Source organism: Lacerta agilis, chromosome 14 (assembly GCF_009819535.1).
Source record: "Lacerta agilis isolate rLacAgi1 chromosome 14, rLacAgi1.pri, whole genome shotgun sequence".
NCBI classification, from domain to species: domain Eukaryota; kingdom Metazoa; phylum Chordata; class Lepidosauria; order Squamata; family Lacertidae; genus Lacerta; species Lacerta agilis.
In genome coordinates this window covers 23,479,968-23,503,441 of record NC_046325.1, presented here as the reverse complement: position 1 = coordinate 23,503,441, position 23,474 = coordinate 23,479,968, and the positions used below count along the sequence as shown (strand labels likewise).

The following is a 23,474-nucleotide window of genomic DNA, read 5'->3' as shown; positions in this document are numbered from 1 at the left end:
AGTTTTCAAAGTCAGATATTACAAGTTCATTTTCTTTTCCATGCAAAAAGTCTATAAGAAGTTTCCAATCTTTAGTAAATATTTTGAATTATTGTACTGGAGGAGACTCTTGAGAGTCCCATGGACTACAAGAAGATCAAACCTATCCATTCTTAAGCAAATCAGCCCTGAGTGCTCACTGGAAGGACAGATCCTGAAGCTGAGGCTCCAATACTTTGGCCGCCTCCCTGGAAAAGACCCTGATGTTGGGAAAGATGGAGGGCACAAGAAGGGGATGACAGAGGACAAGATGGTTGGACAATGTTCTTGAAGCTACCAACATGAGTTTGACCAAACTGCGGGAGGCAGTGGAAAACAGGAGTGCCTGGCATGCTCTGGTCCATGGGGTCACGAAGAGTCGGACACGACTAAACGACAACAACAAAATTCTGATTAAGCACTTTGATTTCACCATCTCTGCTAAGTCCAGTAATTTTAATAACTATTCCTCAGCTGTAGGTATCTGTGCATATAAATGTATTGCTGCTATAATTACATATTGAAATAAAGTTCCATAGTCTTTTTTATAATTCTATGTCCATTAGTCCCAGTAGGAAGAATTGTAGTTTCAATTGAAACTTGATCTCCAAAATCCTCTGTGTCAGCATATGTATTTGACAAGCATGATAAAATGTCCCTTCATTTTTCTTGACACTTTCGGCCAGTATTTGGAACATTTTTATACATTCAAAATAACTTCTCAGAAGTTATTTATTTTTTTACATCAGGTGTGGGGGGGCATGGCTTGACTTAGAAAACATGACTTTGCAGAGCAAAATAAGATCTCTGCTGGGCTTATTTAGTTCCAGAAACCAGAGGTGATCCACTGGTAGGTTATAGGAAGATTTCATCTGATCACTGGGCCTTTTGTTTCCAAATTATTTGCTTTATCATAGGGATGAGGTACCTGTGGACTTCTAAATATTGCAGGACTAAAGCTTCTATCATACCTGAGTACTTATTATGGTTGCTCAGGCTGCTGAGAGAAGGAATAAAACATTATTTGTAGGACCACCAATTCACCATTTCTGCTTTATCAGTAAAAAAATAGCTTATCTTTCTTATATATTGAACAGACTAAATCCTTTGTGTAGGATCGTCCAAAGATCTGACTTACAGAACAACTGGATAGATAGATACAGAGAGATGATAGATAAAGAGGTACTTAAATAGAGTGCATACTTTATGACAACAGAGCCTGTGCTTTAGGTTCTTATTATTATGTTTTCATTTCTTTTTATTGCACATTTCAGAAATATAAAGTTCTTTACAAGGAAAAAACATTTTAAAAGCTTATTAAAATATGACATTGTTATGATAATTTAAAACACCATCAAAACTCACAAGATTCATCCAAGATTATGAATGCAGGTTCTTCCCCACCAGCTTTTTAAGTGCTCCTAACACATCCTGGTTTCTCAGTGTGTAGATTAAAGGGTTTAACATGGGTACCAGTGCTTGATTAAAGATATAAATAATTTTGTCACTAGCCTGAGTGTCTTTAGACTGAGGTTTGATGTATAGTGCTATAGCATTTCCAAAGAACACCAGCACCACAGCTAGGTGAGATCCACAAGTAGAGAAAGCTTTCAGTCTGCTTCCAGATGAATGGATTCTCAAAATGGCCACAAGGATACGTGCATAGGAAAAAAGGATGAAACAGAAGGGGAAAAGAACTGTGCAGGTGCTGGTGAAGTACATTGTCAGTTGTCCCACAGCCATGTCAGAACAAATCAATTTCATGAGGGCTGTGAGCTCACATGCAAAATGATCCACCTCATTGTGTCCACAGAAGTGGGCAGGATTTGCAAGACAGGGAACAATAGCAAGTAAAAAGGCCACTGTCCATGATACAATAGCCAAAACAATGCAAACTTTCCAGTTCATGATAAGCATATAACGGAGTGGATTGGAGATGGCAACATACCGGTCGTAAGCCATGACTGCCAGCAGGAAACATTCTGTTGATCCAAGGTATATACCAGTGTACATCTGAATGTAACATTTAGCAAAAGACATGACGGGTCTTTCCACCAAACAGTTGGCAATAGATTGTGGAACTGAAGATGTACAAAGACAGATATCAATGATGGACAGATTGCAAAGGAAGAAGTACATTGGATTATGGAGGCGAGGATCAGCTGTGACTACAAACACAATGAGTCCATTTCCAATTATGTTTGCCAAGTAGATGATGGTCATTAAAGCCGCCAATCCTATCTTTGTTTTGGGATGTCCAGAAAATCCAATGAGGACAAATTCAGTGATTTCAGACTCATTCATATCCTCTAAGTCCTGTATAAAGATTTTGTCTTTGGTGATCAGGGGAGAAATAAAAGTTGCTTAATATTTGAGAAAGTAAAAGAATTGACTATATATAAACTAGACATTTCTATCAATGTTGAAAACCTTGAAATTGATAATGCTATGATTAGATAAAAATATGTAGGATCAAAATTATAGAAACTCCCTGGATAGACAGATCAACTAATATTTATATGCATCACAGGTAATTTATTGAAATAGCCTGATATCTTATTAGATGTTTCCCTTTTTTTCTTTCCTATGTTCCTGCGTTTTCACACCACATCTGGGAAAACATCTAAAACACATTTTTAAAAGATTTCTAAGTGTATTCTCTAAAAAATGGTTTAACATAAAAATAACAGGTCAGTAGAATGCAAAATATTTTTGTCTATTTCTTGTGCAATATTAAAGTTAAATTTCAAACATTTGAATATATGAATCCCATATAATATAATTTTATTTCTAGATCAGGACACCAGGTAAGACTTTGAAAAATTTATGTACTTTTCCATTCATGTCAGTGGTAGAGATGTAATTATGCATGTAACTCCTCTAATGAAGCTTTATAGAACAGAGGTGTACTATTTAATGTACAAGCTGGCATATCCAAGAATAATAAAGTGAAATACATGAAGTTAATTAAAAATGAAAGCTTACCTTTTAAATAGTCTTCATACTATGGTGAGAAATCTATGCAGTTGTGACAATAGGCTTTTTCTAAAAACATTCAGTGTGTTCTGGTTATTTCCAAATATTTTACCCATAGTTTTGGTAGGATAACACAACAACAATTTCAATAGACTTTGGGAAAGAAAGTGGGGATTTTTACAGATGGAGTTCTTTGCAAATTAAAAAGTAATATTTTAATTATCCCTTAAATTCAGAACTGTTCTGGATCAAGCACATTAATATCAATATGTTTGCAGAATTCTTTTTACTGATTCCTTTTGATTTAGTAGCTTTATCAAATTAAAAATGAACTAATACAATTAAAGTCTCAAAGCTGGCTATATGGCATGTACTTTCTGAATTCTTTTTCATATGCTCTCTGGTCCTTCAATAGCTATCTTTGTATAGGTAACACAGATTTGGTTCTTAATCAGGTATATTTATATTTCAATGAAAAAATATACTGAAGCATTGTCTCATCTGGATAAAAATATATAATGTTATATTCTTGATTTCAGCTATATCCGTCTGCATTCCCATATGAAATAATCCCTATTGACTAATTTACTTGCAAGCTTTCAAGGATCAACTATAACTAGTCTTATAAATATATAGTTATCATCACAAAACTATTTACAGTAATATCTTGGTTGTTGAACTTGATCCATTCCTGAAGTCTGTTCGACTCCCGGAACTGTTCGAAAACCAAGGTGTGGCTTCTGATTGGCTGCAGGAGCTTCCTGCACTCAATCGGAAGCTGCTGAAGCTATGTCAGACATTCAGCTTCTGAAAAACATTCGCAAACCAGAACACTCACTTCCGGGTTTGCAGTGTTTGGGAGCCGATTTGTTTGGGAGCCAAGCCATTCAACAACCAAGGTACCACTGTATGTTTAACAAAGAGTGTTTAGGCCTCAACCATTTAATGAAAAGGAATCACACCAAGTTTACTAGAAAATTGTAGAGTCTTCTAAAGTGCTGGTGGCACTTTGCAACTTCCTGCCCAGAAATATTAGGCCAGTATCACCACCGTACTATCATCCTGGAGGAACTTTAGCCAAACCAATACATAAGCTTTGAAAGCTTTTGTGAGACTGACATGATGATGGAGAGCCAATATGCAGGAGGGCTAGAGTTGGGCTCATTGTTGTTGTTGTTCAGTCGTTCATTCGTGTCCGACTCTTTGTGACCCCATGGACCAGAGCATGCCAGGCACCTTTATCCTCCATTGCCTCCCGCAGTTTGGCCAAAGTCACTCCGAGAACACTGTCCAACTATCTCATCCTCTGTCGTCCCCTTCTCCTTGTGCCCTCCATCTTTCCCAACATCAGGGTCTTTTCCAGGGAGTCTTCTCTTCTCATGAAGTGTTGGGCTAGATAAATGCAAAAGGCTCTGCCTGGGGCTATAACCTGGCAAGTTAAGTTCAGGTGACTGAGATGGGATTGCACCTGCCTTGATGTGGCCTTCTTTGGCTGTAGTAATTGAGCAATCAGACCTTACAGACTAACTTTTCAGTCTGGGCCACTGAATCTTATTATATCCCTAAATAGGTAAGTGTGGTGGCTGGACCGCCGGTCTTATCTGTGGCCAGTGGAATGAGCGTTCCCCACATCAAAACTGGGTGCGCATGTTGCGGGGTTGCGAGGGGTCCCTTTGAATCACGGAGGCAGCTCCTGGCAGTTGGATTGGCTTCACCTTCCCAGGTTGGGATACCTGTGGACTCCACCTATGCTAGCAGCCGCCCAATCCCGGCTGGGAGGTGTTGCCAAAGGGGGATTGGCCAGGTAGAGGGAGGGATTATGCACTACACACAATAGATTTTGAGTCATACCTGGGAAGCAGCCGTTGGAATCAGAGCTTCCCCACCCCCCACTCCCTCAACTGATGCTTACTTTGCAGGTTTAACCACCTTTTTTCCACAGGCACACAGGCACGCAGGCGCTGCTATGACAAGGTCGCTGTTGAAGGGCCGGAAAGGAATTTTCCTGCATTGGCAGGTTTCGCCTTTCCCGTAGCAATTCGTCACAACTTTGGCGGTTGCAGGCCTTGGGCGGAATCCTTTAGTCATTTCCAGGATTGGGGGGGCGTGGGGCGGTGACCCCAGCCCCCATTGTGGCGGCGATAACAGGGTTCCCGTTAAAGGGGTCTCAGGGGGAGGCATTGACCAAACGCCCAGGGTCGTCAATGCCCTCCCCTTCCAGCGGCAGCGAACATAGGGGGGTGGGCTATCTGCTTGAACATATGTTCTCCAGACTAGCCCACTTCCCAATCATGCTGGATAACCCTGAAGGTACCCAGAACCCCGGCTGGGGGGCTGGGAAGGATAAACGCCCAATGCCTGAGCCAAGGTCTTCCTACATCTGAAATATTAATAAAGTTGTGGCCAATTTAATCCCATAGAACGTTGTCATGAGTCTTTATTTCCCTCAGGGGCTGCCCCGGGGTGCGGGGGGACTTCGCCTGACCGCGCAACGCACAGTTCCCCTGTCAAAGTGGTGAACTCCTCCATGAGTTTCCAAACAGCCTGCGATAAAGCTGGCCACATTAATACATAATCATCTAGATAGTGACCACTTCCCTGAAGGCCAAACCTGTAACCCTAACCTGTAGAAATCATCCACATGTCTAGGTAGCAGGTGAAAGGCTGATTCAATATCACATTTTGCCATTAATGTGTCCATGTTGCATTCTCTAACTAGCCTTACAGCCTGTCATGAGGGCTAACAGGGAAGTGCCAGGGCCCCGCAGGTCAATAAGAAAGAGGCCAGAGGCTTGGAATGCACTTGACTTTTTATTCACAGAAAGTAACACAGTGAGTTTTCCCGGGCTCAACGCCTTCAGCTTGAGACATTACAGGAAACTTGAGCTCTGGCCCTGCCATTCTCCTCTAGCCTGTCACTCTGGAGCCCTCCCCAACAGACAGAGACTATGATGTGGGGATGACCTCCTCCTCTGGGTCTGTCTGGCTCATTGCTAGGCAACTTGTAGGACTCTACTAAAGGGGTGCGAGAGAGAAGGAGAGCCAACAGGACTGAGACTACCCTGCTGTGGTATGGAAGGTGTACTCTCTGATTCCTCCCTGTCTGTGTCTGCACTCACATCAAAATGCTCAACCTCCAGCCCTGTCCTGGAAAGGCCTTCTAACCCCCCTTGATCACTCCACTCTCCTGCTTCCACCACCACCCACCCCATTGTCCCACCACCAGGACCAGGGGTCTAAGTCCTCATCTTCCTTGGGGAGCTCCTGGGTGGGAGGCTCCTCGCACTCCTCATCCAAACAGTCCCTGACACAGCCTGATTAAAGGATGCATACTTAACTGAACAGAACTCATGTTGTATAGAGTCGTTAACTGACTAACCTCTTGGATTGATTGATTGATTGATTAATTAATTAGTAATTTATAATTATGTTTATTTTTTATTATCTGACTAGGTTCACATGCTTGTCTCAGTGATACCTATACTGGCTTGGCCAAGTCCACAGTATAGAATATGTCAGGATCCCCAAGGACATGCTCTATGTGGAGATTGGCTTCTGGCACCAGGCCTTTTGGCAGACTAACTCTGTGTTACAAAGATGTCTGCATACATGACCTGAAGGCTGGGAACATCAATCCTTGTATACCACCACAGTGCCTAGAGACAGACAAGTTGTGTTGCCATAGCAGTGACCAAAGGAGGAATGGCTACAAGGAGGAGCGAAGTGAGAAGAAAAGCCATGACGCATCTGTTGCAGCAAAACTGGATGCCTTCATATGCCACAGCTAAGGTACTTATATACAGCAGATATATTATGTGAAGGGGAAACTGCACATTTCCTTTATTTTCATATTTTGTGTTTATTATTATTATTATTAATTTTGTGTTTTTTTCAGAAAAAAGATAGACATCTCCATATTCTTAATTAACACAACTAACAACCCATTAAAAGGGCTACATAAAAAGAGAGCACTGTATAAATATATATGTGGCCCCTTCACATCTCTTTGGCCTGAGGAAAATGCAAAGATTAAAGCATCATTTCAGTTTAACATACTCTCAAGTATTAAAAGAAACCCTAAGGTTCAGTCAACAATATGATTACATTTTCCTCCATGTCAGTCTTTTAAGTGCCCCGAGCACATCTTGGTTTCTCAGTATATAGATTAAAGGGTTTAACATAGGTATTATTGCTGCATTAAAGACAAAAATAATTTTATCACTATCCTGATTGTCCTTAGATTGCGGCTTGATGTATTGGACTATAGCATTTCCAAAGAAAACCACCACCACAGCCAGGTGAGATCCACAAGTAGAGAAAGCTTTCTTTCTGCCACCAGATGAATCTATTCTCAAAATGGTCACAATTATACGTGCGTAGGAAAAAAGGATCAAGCAGAAAGGGAAAAGTACTGTGAAGGTGCTGGTAAAGTACATGATCAGTTGGCTCACAGCCATGTCTGAACACATCAACTTCATGAGGGCTGTGAGCTCACACGCAAAATGATCCACCTCATTGTGTCCACAGAAGTGGGCTGGTTTTGCAAGACAGGGAACGATAGCTAGCAAGAAAGCCATTGTCCATGATGCAATAGCCAAAACAATGCAAACTCTCCAGTTCATGATAATCATATAACGCAGTGGACTGGAGATGGCAACATACCGGTCATAAGCCATGACTGCTAACAGGAAACATTCCGTTCCTCCTAGGTATATGCCAGCAAACATTTGAATGTAACATTTAGCAAAAGGCATGACGGGTCTGTCCACCAAACAGTTGGCAATAGATTGTGGAACTGAAAAAGTACAAAGACCAATATCAATGATGGACAGATTGCAAAGGAAAAAATACATTGGATTGTGAAGCCGAGGATCAGCTGTGACCACGAAGACAATGAGTCCGTTTCCAACAACATTTCCTAAATAGATGATGGTCATTAAAGCTGCTAATCCTGTTCTTATTTTGGGATGTCCGGAAAATCCAATGAGGACAAATTCAGTGATGTCAGTCTCATTCATTTCTTCTAGTTTCTGCATAAGGAATTTGCTTTTGGTGATCAAGGGAAGAAACAGAAAATGCGTAATATTTGAGAAAGTATTGGCTACATATAATATAGGCATTTATTTAAAAAAGTAGAAACGTGATATTGAAATTGATAATTTTATAATTAGATTAAAATGTTTGTAATCTGAATTATAGACACACACAAACAGGTTACATAGGTCAAATTAAATCAATTTTTAGTTTTATAACCAATGGTCAGTACAGAATAAAAGAAAACCAAGTTGGAAAAATATGTAAATTATTCAATGAGAAATAGGTCAACAGTTATTTCTATGCATCACATATATTAAAGGAAAAAAGCCTGTATTTTTATTTTTATTTTATTTTAAAAATAAATGTTATACAAAATTCAGCAAAATACAGTATTATCAAACGGGTTGGCAACAATAAACATAGTCCATATACAATTATAGATCACTGTCAAACGAAATCAGAAATAAAATAAAACCAAATAAAATAAACCACAGGTATCTGAATATGTGGAACATAGTAACTGGAATTATTTATAGCACAGACATAATGGTTAAACCAGACAGGGTTACAAAACATGGACCTTATTATACCACAGAAAAGTAATTAAAGTTTTCAAATGCTCTTGAGTCACAACCATAATCATCCACAGGCCAAGGGAGTTCCTCGGCCATGTTCTTCCTTGCTTACAAATGAAATAAGCAAACAGGTATGGAATCATCCTTTCTTTCTTTGGCCCCTAAGGACTCTAAGCTCATTAAATAGATTTCACCACCACCACCACCACCACCACCACGGCAATAACCCACATGTAATTTATGGTCAGTTTTGCTTTTATTTTTTTTCAACTTTCTAAAAGACTCATACTTGGGGAAAGTTCTCAAACTTAAAAATAAATTTAAAAATGGCAGTATGTCAATTAAGTTGTTTAACCTACAAATCACTGGTCAGTAAAATGCAATTTTGAGGCCTGTCTTGTGTGATATTAGACTGGGTTTTCAGATATTTGAATGCACAAGTTTCATAGAGATGCACACTACAACTAAGTGGGGTTCAAGTGGGAGAGAGCTTCCCACCTGCCATGTGATGAAAAGTTTTGCAGAATGGCCACAATATTACCTGCTAAGGGGGAAAAGCAGTAAATGTATTTCATAACCAAGTGACCCATAGCACCAGCTGAGCACACCCATTTAATGCAAGCTTTGACATCACAAACTGCATGATGCATTCTATTGTTTCCAAGTCATCCTGCTGGCTTAGGCAAGGCTGGGAAAAGGGAACATAGGAAATCCATGGAACAACCAACAAACCATGGAGCAAACATCAATGCAATGCAAATTTACCAGTTCATGATAATCAAATTACGTAGGTGCCCATTTTAAATTTGTTACATTTTCAGGCTTCTAAGACATCTTTAAGAGTAGATGAGCAATATTTTGTTTTGAATTGACTGGTATTCTATTTTAGTATCCCTCTTTATTATTTTGTTGATTATTATCCTTTTCAGATGCAGGTTGTTGATTCCTTATCCACTTCTGCAAAATTACAAGCTAAATGACACTGTAGATTGCACAAGCATGCATATACAGAAAAATGACACAATATTATTTTATTTCCAAATCATTTCACTGGGTAAGACTTTGTGTAAGTTAAAAACTTAAAAGTCCAATTGATTTCAGTGAGAGAGATGTAAGTAGGGCATATTATTATTATTATTATTATTATTATTATTATTATTATTATTATTATTATTATTATCATCATCATCATCATCTTACCTTCATCCAAGATTTCTGAGATTTGCAACATAACAACACAAAATTTATAAAATAAATATAAAAAACAACATAAACTCTTCTAATGAGGTTTTATTGAACTGAGGTTCAGCGCCTAATGTAAAATTAGGCACCCAATAATATGTGGAATACAAGTAATAAGCTCAATTAAAAGAGAAAGTTACCTTAAAAAACCTCTTCCAAATATTGAGAATAATCTACTCAGTTGAGACTGTATGCTTAGAAAAAAAAATTGGTGCAATGTAGTAGTTCCCCTTTTTTCAGAGTTTCAGCAGGATGATGCAAAAATCATTTCAAGAGACTTGGGAAAGATGAGAGAAAGAGCTTTTGAAGCTATGTTGGAGTTTTTTTACAGATTAAAAAGAAATATTTTAAATTCCTCCTTAAAGTTATTCCAAATCTAGTGCACTCATATCAATATATTTTAAGAATCCATTTTATTGATCCTTTTTGATCCACTATTATCGAATTAAAAATAAAGTTATGCAATGAAGGTATCAAACTAGCTACAACATATTTACTTTACAAGTTATTTTTCATATGTTATCTGGGCACCCAATAACCATAGCTATGTAGGAAACATATCTTCCATTCTTGAACAGCTGCATCTATCTATATGTGAGTGAAAATGCATCTTGAAGCATTGTTACTTTCAGGTAAACAGGAGTAACCGTATATTAGTTCTTGATTTCTGCTTTAACCTTCTTCATTCCCACATGATATAATCTCTACTGATTAATTTGCTGAAGAAATGCCGATAACTATTCAACATATAAAACAGAAGTAATGATCACAAAACCATCTACGTTTCAAACAGAGAGAATAGCCCTCACCCATTTAATCAAAATGAATTCCACTTAGTTCACTAGAATGCAATCAAAGATTGCTTTGATTTCCCCTCATGAATTCAGTCATATAAAATATAAATGGCAGCATCTACACTTATTTTTAGTGTTTGCTGAAAATGCTTTTGTTCCAAAAAGCCTATGTAGTCCTGTTATTTTAGTAGGTGTAAGAGTTCTAAAAATACTTCTTTTATTTGTAATTATATTTCGTTTAACAGAACCTGTTTTTCAATATTTGGCTTTTCATTGGCATTTTAACCGATTTTTAAAGAGTTTCTTGAAAACCACCTTTTCTTTTTCTTAGTAAAAGGTTTACAAATGTTTGTCATAAATAAATAAATAAATAAATAAATAAATAAATAAATAAATAAATGCAAATCATTGTGATCTATTTAAATTTCCAAACATTCACTTTGCACTCAACTTGCTTTTTTTTTTTTTTTAAAGGACTGATACCCCAGGCAGCCATATGCTCTGTATGCTGCAGAATGCCACTGGCCCATGACCCTGATGTGGTCAGGATCCGGGCCCCAGGTTGCAGCAGAAGTTGCTGCCCCAGTACAGAATGAGTGACCAGAGAAGTAAACAGGGTCACCACCGCATCCTGTAATGACCTTCCTCAGAATGGCTGTAAATTGACACCTAGACGAGGGTAGCCTATTAGAGTGTATGAGGAAGAGGCTGCAGTGGTCCAGTCATACAGCTAAGAACTTCCTAGTGTCATGAACGAGACAAGGGCCTGACTGATCAGATGGATCCAGGGTCACCAGAGTGCCCTTACACAATTGGTCAGTCTTTGATGACCAAATTTTGACTCTTAATGAACTTGAAACCTAGCGTACATCAGAATATCACAATCCTGAGTGAGGAGCTGATGCAGGACCCGCAACACATTCCCTGATACATAAAGCAACAAAGAAGATGAGAGAATAAGCAGCTTGGAATAGCAAGACCTCATAACTAGACCAACATACTTCAGAAAGTCGTGACAAGATGGACTGGAGCACGTCAAGCATGATAGGCCTTCTCCTGTCCAGCGGGGAGGAGGATGTACCCTACGCCAGCCTTCAAGCAGCTTCTTGACATGAAAACTGCTACATGGATCAGGCAGCCACAAACATTTACTCAAATCGTTCTTATAGAAAAAATCCTACTGTAGCAGCAGCAAGACGTAAACACGTACAGTCAATTAAAAAACATGCCACTTGTCCGGAGCTCTCTGCCCCCGTGACTTATGGCTACCCTGATGATGACTCAACTAAATCCTCAGCGTTGTTCCTCTTCCTCTGGAAACAATGAATGAAAATGAATCTCTTCCATCGCTTCTGTGATGTCAATTTCCCCTTTTCTTGCACCTCTCCTCTCCTGCGTTCCTGCATGCTGAAAGGCTTGGAAACTGGCTCAGACAAGCTATTGTCTGATAATTCCTGAGTTTCTCTGGGCTGTGTTTCCCTGTACTTTCCTCTGGTCTTCCCATAACAATTCTCCCTTTGTCTGGCAGCTGCTGTTGCTCGTTTGCTGGCTCCAGCCTGACACCTACGCTTCATGAAAACTAGATATTGCAGGACATCGCCTTGCAGGAGGCTGGGTGCCTGGTGCTTGACCCCGAATTTACTCTAAAGGCCTCAAAGGCCACCCACACCTTAGTGTAGTCCTGAAGGGTAGCTGAGGCTAGTGCCTCTAATACTCCTTGTGCCACTGTTCTTGACCAACCTTCCACAGGTTGTCCAGCAGGGAACCTGGTAGCTGGGCAACTTCTGGAGCAAGGCTGCAGAAGCGGTCCATCTGGAAGTGAGAGAAAGCATCCACAATATTGTGGCTGTAAGCATTCTTGGACAAAGATGCAGCGGATCCGAATGACGCGCTCTGAACATGCTGATTGCTTGGAGATGACCCAGACCACTGCCTGATTTTCAGACCAGAAGCACACTTTGGTATCCTTGAGCTGGGTGCCCCAGACACAGTGTTTCTCTGCCAATGGGTAGGGGTGAGGCGGTAATAGGTAAATGATTGACATAACAATGTTGTGGAATTGAAAGTGGCCACAGCTTTATTGATTACAGGTGTAGGTAGACTGTGGATTAAGGAGTGTGTACCCTGAATCAGCCTCCTGTCTGAAAGCTTGAACATGGTCATGCCTGAGTTAAAGGCCACTCCAAGATGTAGTTGATACCGTAGGACACCATTGGAATCTCTATGGCCCATGCACTCCCTTCTTGGTTTAAGGACAGAAACTTCCACCCAGGAATATTTCACCCAACATGGTGATCGAACACATAACCTTGAGATTAAGAATCTCATGCTCTGCCAACTGAGCTAATCATTCATCTAAAAAGAAGTAACTTTGTTTCCTTACAAAAGAATTACACGATCTTTGCATGCACTCAATAGAAATCTCAGGGTCACTCAGGGTGCAGGTTAACCCTTTTGTTCATGCAAGTGTGAGTCAGTAACTATATATTATAGTTATGGACTGCTTCATTATCTCTAACCATTGGTTAAGACACATAGGAGTGGTAGTGTAGGTTGCAGGCTTGAAGTGTGTGTTTACTACCTACTATTGAAAGCTGTGATTAATATGTGATTTTTGTGGCAGAGTGAATAACCAGTGATTACCAACAGTCAATCATGACAATATCAAGGTGATTTGGCACAATCCATTATAGGCAACGGCCCCAGACACAGAGGGACTGAGAGAACTTCAGCTTCACCTAACATTGGCCAAGAGAGGGGAGGAGTCTCCCACCCCAATTAGTTTAAAAAACAACTGACTGGTATTGTACTCAGGACTGACTGGTGTTACAAAAACATTTCATACTATATTTTACTTTAATCAATTACTAGTTCTTAGATTGCTGTCCCCCAACCCAAAGTGTAAATATGATTGTGATAAACTCATTTCAACAAAGTTACTTTTGATAGGTTATAATTTTATTACATATGCAGATATATACATGTACCTGGAAACTATGCAATAATAATAATAATTGGGGGACTGTTAATGCTCCTTACAGTTTGTTTGTTTGTTTGTTTGTTTGTTTGTTTGTTTGTTTCTTCCTTACATTTTGGTGTATCAAGACAGAGAAAAGTTATATTTCTATCAGCTTAGTAGTAGTATTCTATAATATCACAAGACCCAATAAAGTAAAATACTTAGATATATACAGAAAATCATGTTTAAATAAGTTTTCCTAATTTTACAATAATGATGCTCATGATGCTGATATATTTTGGGAGAAATAATAAATATTATTTTGAGGACAAAATTATCATGTGAAATAGGGCCAATGCAGATAGAAGAAGAGTGAAGTGAATTGGTACATGTCTGGCTCATTATCATATAAAGTGAGGCTGTTTAAAACCTATTGAATGGAAGTATGGAACTGAGCCTTCTCATCTCGCACACACTCACTCCCCATAATTCATCCTATGATTCCACCAGTAAATTGCTGATGTACTGGAAGTGAGATTTGTACGAAGCAATAGAATTGGTGTGTCAAGTTAACTAAGGTGAGGAAGGTTCAGCTCTATAAAACCAAGAACACACATAAAATAAACTTCACACCCCCACCTTGTTTGCTAATAAGACAGACACAAGAACGATAAATATGGCCAACCCCATCTGGTCTATGTTGGCCCTAAGGAAATACAAAAGACAGGCATTTTCATGACCTTTAGGCTGAAATCCCACATAGTATTTCTAAAGCGGAAACCACATTGGACACAATATATACATACAGTGTTTTTTTCTGGGTGGACACGGGTATATGCATACCCCTAAACATTTTGTGAATCTAAGTTTGGCCTTATTGAGGGGCAGTATTTCAATATGAGTAAGAAAATGAGACTACCCCCATTTATTTATTTTTAGAAAAAGCACTATATATATATATATATATATATATATATATATATATATATACACACTCATAAGTAAATTCAGACTCAATGCTGAGATCTCTGTTTCTTCCCAGCCATCAGTCTTTTAAGTGCACCTTTCACTTCTTGGTTTCGCAGTGTGTAGATTAGCGGGTTTAACAGAGGAACAACTGTTCCATAAATCACAGTTATAACTTTGTCTTTTTCTTCCATCACCTTAGACTGAGGTTTCAGATAGGTGAATATGCACGTTCCATAGTAGATGCACACTACAGTCAAGTGGGATCCACAGGTGGAGAAAGCTTTCCACCTCCCACCTGATGAATGAATCCTTAGGATGGCCACAATAATACGTAAATAGGAAAAGAGGATGAAAGAGAAGGGGAAGAGGAGAGTGAAGCTGCTTGTAAAATACATAACAAGTTGACCCAAAGCGTTATCTGAGCAAATTAATTTCATGAGGGCTGTGAGCTCACATGTTATCTGATCCACTTCATTGTGTCCACAAAAATGTGCTGGGTTAGCAAGACAAGGAACTATAGATAACATGAAGGCACCTACCCAGGAGACAACTGCCAAAGAAATGCAAACTTTCCAGTTCATGATGACCATATAACGTAAGGGATTGGAGATGGCAATATATCGGTCATAAGCCATGACAGCAAGCAGGAAGCATTCTGTTGATCCAAGGTATAAGCCAGTGTACATTTGAAGGTAGCACATGTTAAAGGACATGACCGGTCTGTCCACCAAGCAGTTGGCAATAGCTTGAGGGACTGAAGTTGTAGTGTAACAGACATCTAGTACGGACAAATTGCAAAGGAAAAAATACATTGGATTATGAAGCCGGGGCTCAGCGACGTATACAAAGAGAATGAGTCCATTTCCGATTATTGTCACTAGGTAGGCTAAGATAAGAAAGCTCATTAAACCCATCCTTGTCTTGGGTTTCCCCGAGAATCCAATGAGGACAAATTCAGTTATCTCAGTATTATTCAGTTCTCCTAGTTCTGGCATCAGGATGTCACCTGAAGCAAAAGAAATCAAACGCCATTTGGATTTCTATAGCCGTTATAAAATCATTAAAACCTGGTCAGGTCGAATATGTTAGTAGTACTTGGGTTACTTTGAATTCAGTGGGGAAAATTAGCCATCAGCCATGAATTTCAACAAAACCTAAATGTGACTAACTCTATGATTCTATGATCTTAGGTTTGATTCAGTCTAATTCTACTAAATAGTACCTTTACAACTGGACTTTTTATCTGACTCCAATACTATATCAACTTTTCTACAAGCAAGCATTGAATTTAAAGGGACTTCTAAGTAGAAAAATATAGAATGGCATTCATTTATTTCATTATTATATCTGGATGCTTCCACACCATTATTTAGTGGATTTATTTGCTTTCACTAGCACATTAATGGCGGGGGGATGGGACGGATATTGAATTCACTTGGGGGGGGGATAAATTTATTTCCTTCCACCAACAGATTTCCAAGGAATGTAGAATGAAATATTTGCAATTGATTGAAAGCATTTCTGGCTGCTGTTTAATTGATCCCCCCTCATTCTGAATTTAGATAATTTAACCTGCTTCCCTGAAATGGTGATCTTAAGAGAAAGAGCACTGTGAATTGCCAAAATACAAATTATTTGTGTAAAAAAAGTGTTCTCATTATATTAAAAAAAAACAATCCAAACTTGCATGCATTTTCCATAGTTAAACACAAGGTCCCACTGACTTTTGTGTCAATATTTAGAAATGTGCTTAACATTTCTGATAAAAATAAAAATGGACTTTTAAAATGTATAAATGTGTAAGATGTAATTTGGAATACTTCATGGCACAAACATGCTAGTTCATACAGGAACAGTGAAAAACTTATTAATGTAAGCCCCATGAAGTGACCACAAATATTTAAAAAATGCATAAAAAATAAACAAAATAGCTTATTATTTATTGTTGGGTTTTTTTTTTTACTCACTGAAGATTGGAGGGGGAATCACGGAAAAGATCCTTCAGAGCATTGTGCATTTCTCGCCCTCCCCTGCAAAAAGAAAGAAAGAAAGAAAGAAAGAAAGAAAGAAAGAAAGAAAGAAAGCCACGTCAAGGATGCTGTTCCATTTAGCAAAAATCTGCAAAATGACCCAAAGGTTTTGGAAGGCAGAACATTTGAAGAGATAGTGAAGTTCTTCTCATGTTAAAAACTAGTACTTTACAAATGTCCCTAAAATTCTGAGCAGTTCTTATCTTAGCTCATCTATCAATACATTTAAAAATCCTCTTCAAATAAAAGTCTCACAATGAATGCCTGAGATTAGCTACATCAATTATGGTTCCTGCCTCCCCTTGGTCTGATGTTTCTATAGTTTTATGTGACTGCTTTTATTTATAGAATATAGATTCAGGTTTACATGTGAGTAAATAAATACAAGTAAATCACAGTCATTTCCACAAATAGGTAAAGATGAAGATGACTTTATTAGTTCTGACTTGTATTTCTTCTTTGTGGGTTCCCACATGAACTAATCTCCATTGACTAATTTGTTTTACATTTAAAAATTAAAACTTTAAGCATTCAACATGTAAATCCCAAGGTTTTGATCACCACCACATGCTAAGTGTCATGAACAGGCTCCTGCAGGGCCTCCTACAGTCACCTCATGGGACCCCGCCAGCTCATCTTAGAACTGAGTTGTGTCTTCCCTTGCTAGCAGCTGTAATTGATCTAGCCTAAATGATGTAGACCTTTGAAGACCATATTCTTACCATGCTCTGCTGGTTGGAGAAACTAAGGACAGGAAGTTCGGCAGAGAAGTGTCAAGACAATCTTAGGCTTTATAATCTCCAAATGAATAAATATTTATCGCTTAGTTTATGTGAACTTAGAACTTGGAACTTCAACTATGGTGTTAACCCATTTTTTAAAAAAAAAATCCATTTTTGCTGCCTGTTATTCTATTTGATACCCTCAAATTAAGAATCACAATTCAAGGCCTCACTACCTTGAAAGGCTGACTGGTTCACAATTATATAGGGCCTTTGTTGAACTTAGGTTTTAACAGATGCCTTCAGCATATTTAGAGGGGAAATACATTGGAATAGCTCATATGGAATGGAAATGCATTTATGGGTGTAATCAGGTTGAGGATATAATGTACTGTTCATTGTTTTTATAAATTTATAAATAGTGCTCAGAGATTTTTTTTTAATCTTGTATTCTTTATTGATTTTCAGGTCAATCTACTCCCCCCCCCCAAGTGATAGTTTAACGCTTAGCCAATAAATATCTACAAACTGGTATCCAAATTTCGTCTGGAAGATAAGAAGCTTTGCTCCAGTTGTGTTAGTGCATTGTAATTCTAAATTTTTATGCTGTAAATTTTTATGCTGTAGGCTTTTACACTTTAAAGGTTTATGCTGTGTGATTTTAGAGAAATGACTTGCTGTTGCCCTCTGTTGTTCATTGTGAAGGCCTTTGGCTATGTACAATAAATTAATTGACTGAGCATGACGCTGAACGAAAATAGGGCAGTCAACATTACATTTCCAAAAGTATGTAATAGGGATAAAGAACAGAAACCATGTCAGAACAATTTTTGTCACTCTGAGAAGGTATCCATACAAATACGTTTGCAGATAGATTGAATTCATATCCTACACGGTCAATCTCATTCTTTCCAAGCAATTTATCTGTCTTATTAAGACATGAATTACAATAATTATGAAAATCCAAGTAACAGTGACCAACATGATGCAAACCACCCTGTTAATGATCTGTATAGTACTCATGGATTGGTGACAAAACCACTTCCGCCCTTGAAGAGGAGGTGGAATTGCAGGCATTCATGCCCCTGCCACGTGTATGATAGGGGGATTCCCAGCCACGTCACTCACCAGGTCGACCAATCCGGTCACCCTGGGGGCGTGACCAGCGCTACTTAAGCTGGATGCGGCCAGGAATCCTTCCTGTTTGTTCCTGCTCCCCAGCTGCACCAGTTTTCCCACCCACCCACCCTTTAGGTTTTCCCTTATGACCTTGCTATGGACCTTGGTTGGGTGCCATTGAGGGGCCTGGTAGGGATTTTTTCCACTTGGCAAATTGGCACCAGCCATTTGGTTTTTCGCCTACCTCGTAGCAATTCGTCACAACTCTTGGTTTGGCAGTTAGGCATTGGAATATCTCTGTAGAAGGGTGGTGGGGAGGTTGAGCCATCACCTGCCCTCAATTTGAAGGGTATTCCGTTAAAGGTTTCCGGGGGCGTGGCCCTGTCCAAAGCCTAAGGAGTTTAGGGCCAAAGGCACGCCCCTATCAGTGGCCCCAGGGGGAGTTCCTAGTCAATACGCATCACGGGGGCTCCTTTACTGGTGGTTAACCCTTCACAGATTTCCAGCACACGGGCTGGGGTCGGATATAGTCGGTTAGGGTCCAATGCCTAAGCCAATACCGCTCAGCATCTATAACCAATAAAGTTGTGGCCTTTTCCTGCCCATTTAACCTTATATTATGTATCATATGTCATTTATTTCCCATAGGGACGGCCGGACATTGCCACGCAACAATGTTTCCATCATGAGGCATGACTGTTGCAAAATCTTTTTGTGACAATTGTAATTCCCCCTCCTTCTCCCTCGAAAATCATATTTCTCCTCTATTATTTCACTTTGTGGATTCAGCCAAAATGTCTGCTCCCCACCCAAGTTGATAGTACCTATCAACTAAAATGAAAGGAAGCCAGTCTTATGAGGGAGCCAAAAGCAGGTAACAGCCTGTCCGTCTGCTGCTGAGATGCAATCACTATTTTCCCCAAAAGTATATTTTTGAGTTTCAGTTCTTGAACTAGCAAGTGTTTATACCATTATGTCCAACTTGTGAAGCACCCAAGATGGAATAAGTGTTCTTATCACAGGACCATTAATTGAGATTTCTGGGCATTCTACATTTAAGAATGGGCCACCAATATTGTGACTCCACTGAGCCAGAGATCAAGCTGTTGATATGTTTATAAGACAGGGAGAATAAAAATAACACCACAGCTAAGTTCACATTCTGTAGGTAATTATATTTTTGGATAAGATATGCCATAACATGAATGTTAATTTTACATTCCTGTTACATTTGCAGTGTATTTCCGTTTCATTGCCAAAAACAGTAAAAGGAAGTGACACTATGGGACAATCAGGGAAATGTTGCTTCACATTGCGAGGGAACAATGCAACTAAAACAGCTGCATAAACAAGTTTAGTATGTGATGCCTGGCTTTTTGTTACCTAAAAGTCTCTTCAGTGCTCCCAAAACTTCCTGGTTTCTGAGTGTGTAAACTAAAGGGTTAAACATGGGTGTAAGCACTGCACTGAATGCTGCAAGTACTTTTTCCATCTCATGAGTGTTCTCATTCTGAGGGAAAAGGTAGACAAATATGGCTGTGCCATAGTACATAGTTACTACTGCCAGGTGAGACCCACATGTAGAGAAAGCCTTCATTCTGCCTCCTTCTGAGTGCATTCTTACAATGGCTGCTAGAATGCGCATATAGGAGAAAAGGATAAAACTAAGGGGAAGAATTAGTGACAAAGTACTGGTGAAGTATACGCTTATTTGGCTCATAGAGGTATCCGTACAAATTAGCTTAAACATAGATTTGAATTCACATCCTATATGGTCTACCTCATTATTTCCACAAAACCTCGCTGGCTTAGCAAGACAAGGGGCTACTGTTATAAGAAATGCTGCCATCCATGTGGAAGTGGCCAACAAGATGCACACTGTCCTATTAATGATGAGTGTGTAGCGCAGTGGATTGGAGATGGCAATGTATCGGTCATAAGCCATGACAGCCAGGAAGAAACATTCGGTTGTACCAAATAAGAGAATAGAATACATTTGTGCATAGCATGCAGCAAGAGACATTACAGGCCTGTCCACTAAGCAGTTGGCTATAGATTGTGGGAGTGATGTTGTTGTGAGGCAGAGGTCAATAATGGACAAATTGCAGAGGAAAAAATACATGGGGTTGTGGAGCCGTGGGTCGCATATGACTACCACAACAATAAGTCCATTCCCAAGAACTGTTATGAAGTAGGAAATTATAAAAACTGTCATTAAAACCATCCTTGACTTGGGTCGACCTGACCAGCCGATGAGGATAAATTCAGTCACAGCTGTCTCATTTTCACCTACTTCCTGCATAAAGGCTGACCTGGAATGTAGCAAAAGAAAAATACAATGTGAATAATTTGAAAATAATAACAACAATGTATGCCACCCATATGTTGTTGTTGTTGTTGTTGTTGTTGTTGCTGCTGCTGCTGCTGCTGCTGCTGCTGCTGTTGTTGTACTTTTGGTCTCCTTTGGAGTCGGGGTTCACATAAACAGCTGATGAGGTTGCAAAATGTTTCCAGGACTCTATCACTTCAGAGAACATCGTTGGATATAGAGAAAGCACCATGCATTTAGAAATTGTGGTGTCAGAGAGGAGAGTTCTACCTGAACCTCAAATTTGAAATACAATAAATTTCATACAATACTATTAACACTGTAATCTCACATAGAATTACATGCCTTTATTAACACACAAACACATCCCCAAAAAATAAATATAGGTGCACTGGGATTTTCATAGATGAGAATAGTAGAGAAGCAGGTAGGATCTATATATTTTGCTTTCCTTTGGAAGGTATGCAAGTTTATAGGTATGGAAGTTTGCAAAACGTTTGTGTGACAGACTCTCACACAACCAAAATGGAACGTATGCTAAACTTCCTAAAATGGCACCAGAGTGCAAATGTGAAATCTTCCTTGCATCAAGTTAGCATGAACTGCTCAAGGACCATTTCCAATATTTACCATGTGTGTGTCATATGAACATTAGAAGAGCCTGGCTGAAACAGTTCCAAGTTTCTCATGCCCCGCCCCCCCCATCAGCTTTAGGAGTTCGCAACAAAAGTCCTCACAAAAACTCATCAGCAATTTGGTATGAATTCTTCTATAATGCACATTGAATGCACATTTGCCAAATGTGCAAATATGCTATTTTCCCAAATGAGTCCATTTTCAGGCATACTTTTCCCCAGTAATAGCATTTTTATAGACAGTTTTTGGTTGTACACTGAGGTTTTCACTGCAAAATTCAGATAGGTGCATATAGAATAACAGGTGATGGGGAAAGAAGAAAATGAATCCTCTCTTTATGTTATGCCTCTGCTCCACACAAACATTATGAGCTAGCACATATCTACTCAGAAGTAAATCCTATTGTTTTCATTGTAGCTTGCTTACTCACTGGTAAAAAAATCACAGGATTCCAGCATTGGAAAACAGTTTCTACGAGTTCTTCGATTAAATATTTAAGCATTTCAATAAATAGCTTTTGTTAACTCAACTTATATCTCTTATGACAACAACAACAACAACAATTATATGCCCCTCATCTGAATGCACTGCCCCACCCACTCTGGGCAGCTTCTATTAAAATATTTAAAAAACACCCAAGAAACATTTAAAACCTCCCAGTACAGGGTAGCCTTAATATGTCTTCTAAAAGTAAAATAGATGTTTATTTCCTTAACATCTGATGTGAAGGCATTCCACAGGGAAGGCATGACTAGCGAGAAGGGTGTCATGAGGAAATCTATATAATATTTATCATTGTGGACCAAAGTTAGATTGCACTTATTCTAGCATGAGAAAAACATCAACCAAGCGTTTCCTGCAAAATGCCCATTAAAAACTAATAAACTACTGTAAGATAAATTAAGAAAATTACTTTTGCTAGTGAAACAGGGAAGAAGGCTGTTTTTGGGGGGCAACTTTCACACCCCTAGCAGCCCCCTGCACCACCTTCTGTTACACAGTATCTCAAAGCTTTCTCAACCCTCTGTATTAGATTTCAAAATGGAAACTGGTGCTGTACTGAACAGGCTGACCATACAGGGTTTTTAATGTAGAACTGGGAGGAGGGAAAATAGATGTTTGCATAAATCATACAGGGGGAATTAATGAAAATTTATTAATTCAAACATATCTTCATTAAAAAATAAAGATAATCGCAATGAGGTCAGTAATGAGTAAGAAAATTCACTACTTGCCTTTTTAAGCCCTTTTCACAGCAGAAATCACCATCCTTTAGGCTGACAATATCCAACTGTCTTTTGAATTCTTATCTTAATTGGTATAACTCTTATCTCTAATCTGAATTGTAGCAAGTTGATTTTAAAATTAAAAAATCATGAAAAATGTCCCCTAAGCCAATATAAATGTGTTTCAAATGTCAGAAGCCCTGCTTTGAAATAGTTTCCTACTTAATAAAAATGTGCTTTAATCAGATGTAAATTTAAATATAGAATTGTGTACTAATGGCTAAGGAAAAAGTGCAAGTAAGATGCTGCAGTGTAATTCCCTTACAAGCATCAATATAAATGGATGGAGAAATAACTATTTCCTCATCAACAAGAGTTTTTATCTGAGAAAACTTTGTCTCGTATGTGATTTTTTAAAAAGAAAAAAAGAAACACTCTTTGCTTTCTTATTCCCTTTAGGCATGCTCCCAAATGTCTCATTACTTCACAAAGTTATTCTTACCTAAAACTTCACGTCATAATGAATATCAGTAGTGTGGTTAATTTGAAAGTAAAGTGAATTTGAGAAAGTTTTGAAATTCTGCCAGTAAAATGTCAATTTATTTTTTCCTTAGTGTTTCTATAAGTGTTGTGAAAGACTAGAACATGGGTAGGCAAACTAAGGCCCAGGGACCAGATCCGGCCAAATCACCTTCTAAATCCGGCCTGCAGATGGTCCGGGAATCAGCATCTTTTTACATAAGTAGAATGTGTCCTTTTATTTAAAATGCATCTCTGGGTTATTTGTGGAGCATAGGAATCTGTTTATTTTCCCCCCAAAATATAATCTGGCCCCTCACAAA

At 38.8% G+C, this 23,474-nt stretch overlaps 4 protein-coding genes across 4 annotated transcripts; all 4 read right to left on the bottom strand.

Moving 5' to 3' along the window:
- Positions 1 to 1,398: 1,398 nt before the first annotated feature.
- On the bottom strand, positions 1,399 to 2,322 carry LOC117057819 (olfactory receptor 13H1-like). The gene has a single exon (XM_033168661.1). It carries the CDS (start codon positions 2,320 to 2,322, stop codon positions 1,399 to 1,401), a length of 924 nt encoding a protein of 307 aa, XP_033024552.1.
- Positions 2,323 to 7,094: 4,772 nt separating this feature from the next.
- On the bottom strand, positions 7,095 to 7,787 carry LOC117057818 (olfactory receptor 2A12-like). Its single transcript, XM_033168659.1, has one exon. The coding sequence runs from the start codon at positions 7,746 to 7,748 to the stop codon at positions 7,095 to 7,097; it is 654 nt and encodes a 217-aa protein (XP_033024550.1). The 5' UTR covers positions 7,749 to 7,787.
- Positions 7,788 to 14,614: 6,827 nt separating this feature from the next.
- LOC117057817 (olfactory receptor 13H1-like) lies at positions 14,615 to 15,484 on the bottom strand. The gene has a single exon (XM_033168658.1). The coding sequence runs from the start codon at positions 15,482 to 15,484 to the stop codon at positions 14,615 to 14,617; it is 870 nt and encodes a 289-aa protein (XP_033024549.1).
- Positions 15,485 to 19,795: 4,311 nt separating this feature from the next.
- Positions 19,796 to 20,743, bottom strand: LOC117057816 (olfactory receptor 13H1-like). Its single transcript, XM_033168657.1, has one exon. The coding sequence runs from the start codon at positions 20,741 to 20,743 to the stop codon at positions 19,796 to 19,798; it is 948 nt and encodes a 315-aa protein (XP_033024548.1).
- Between the last annotated feature and the right edge of the window lie 2,731 nt (positions 20,744 to 23,474).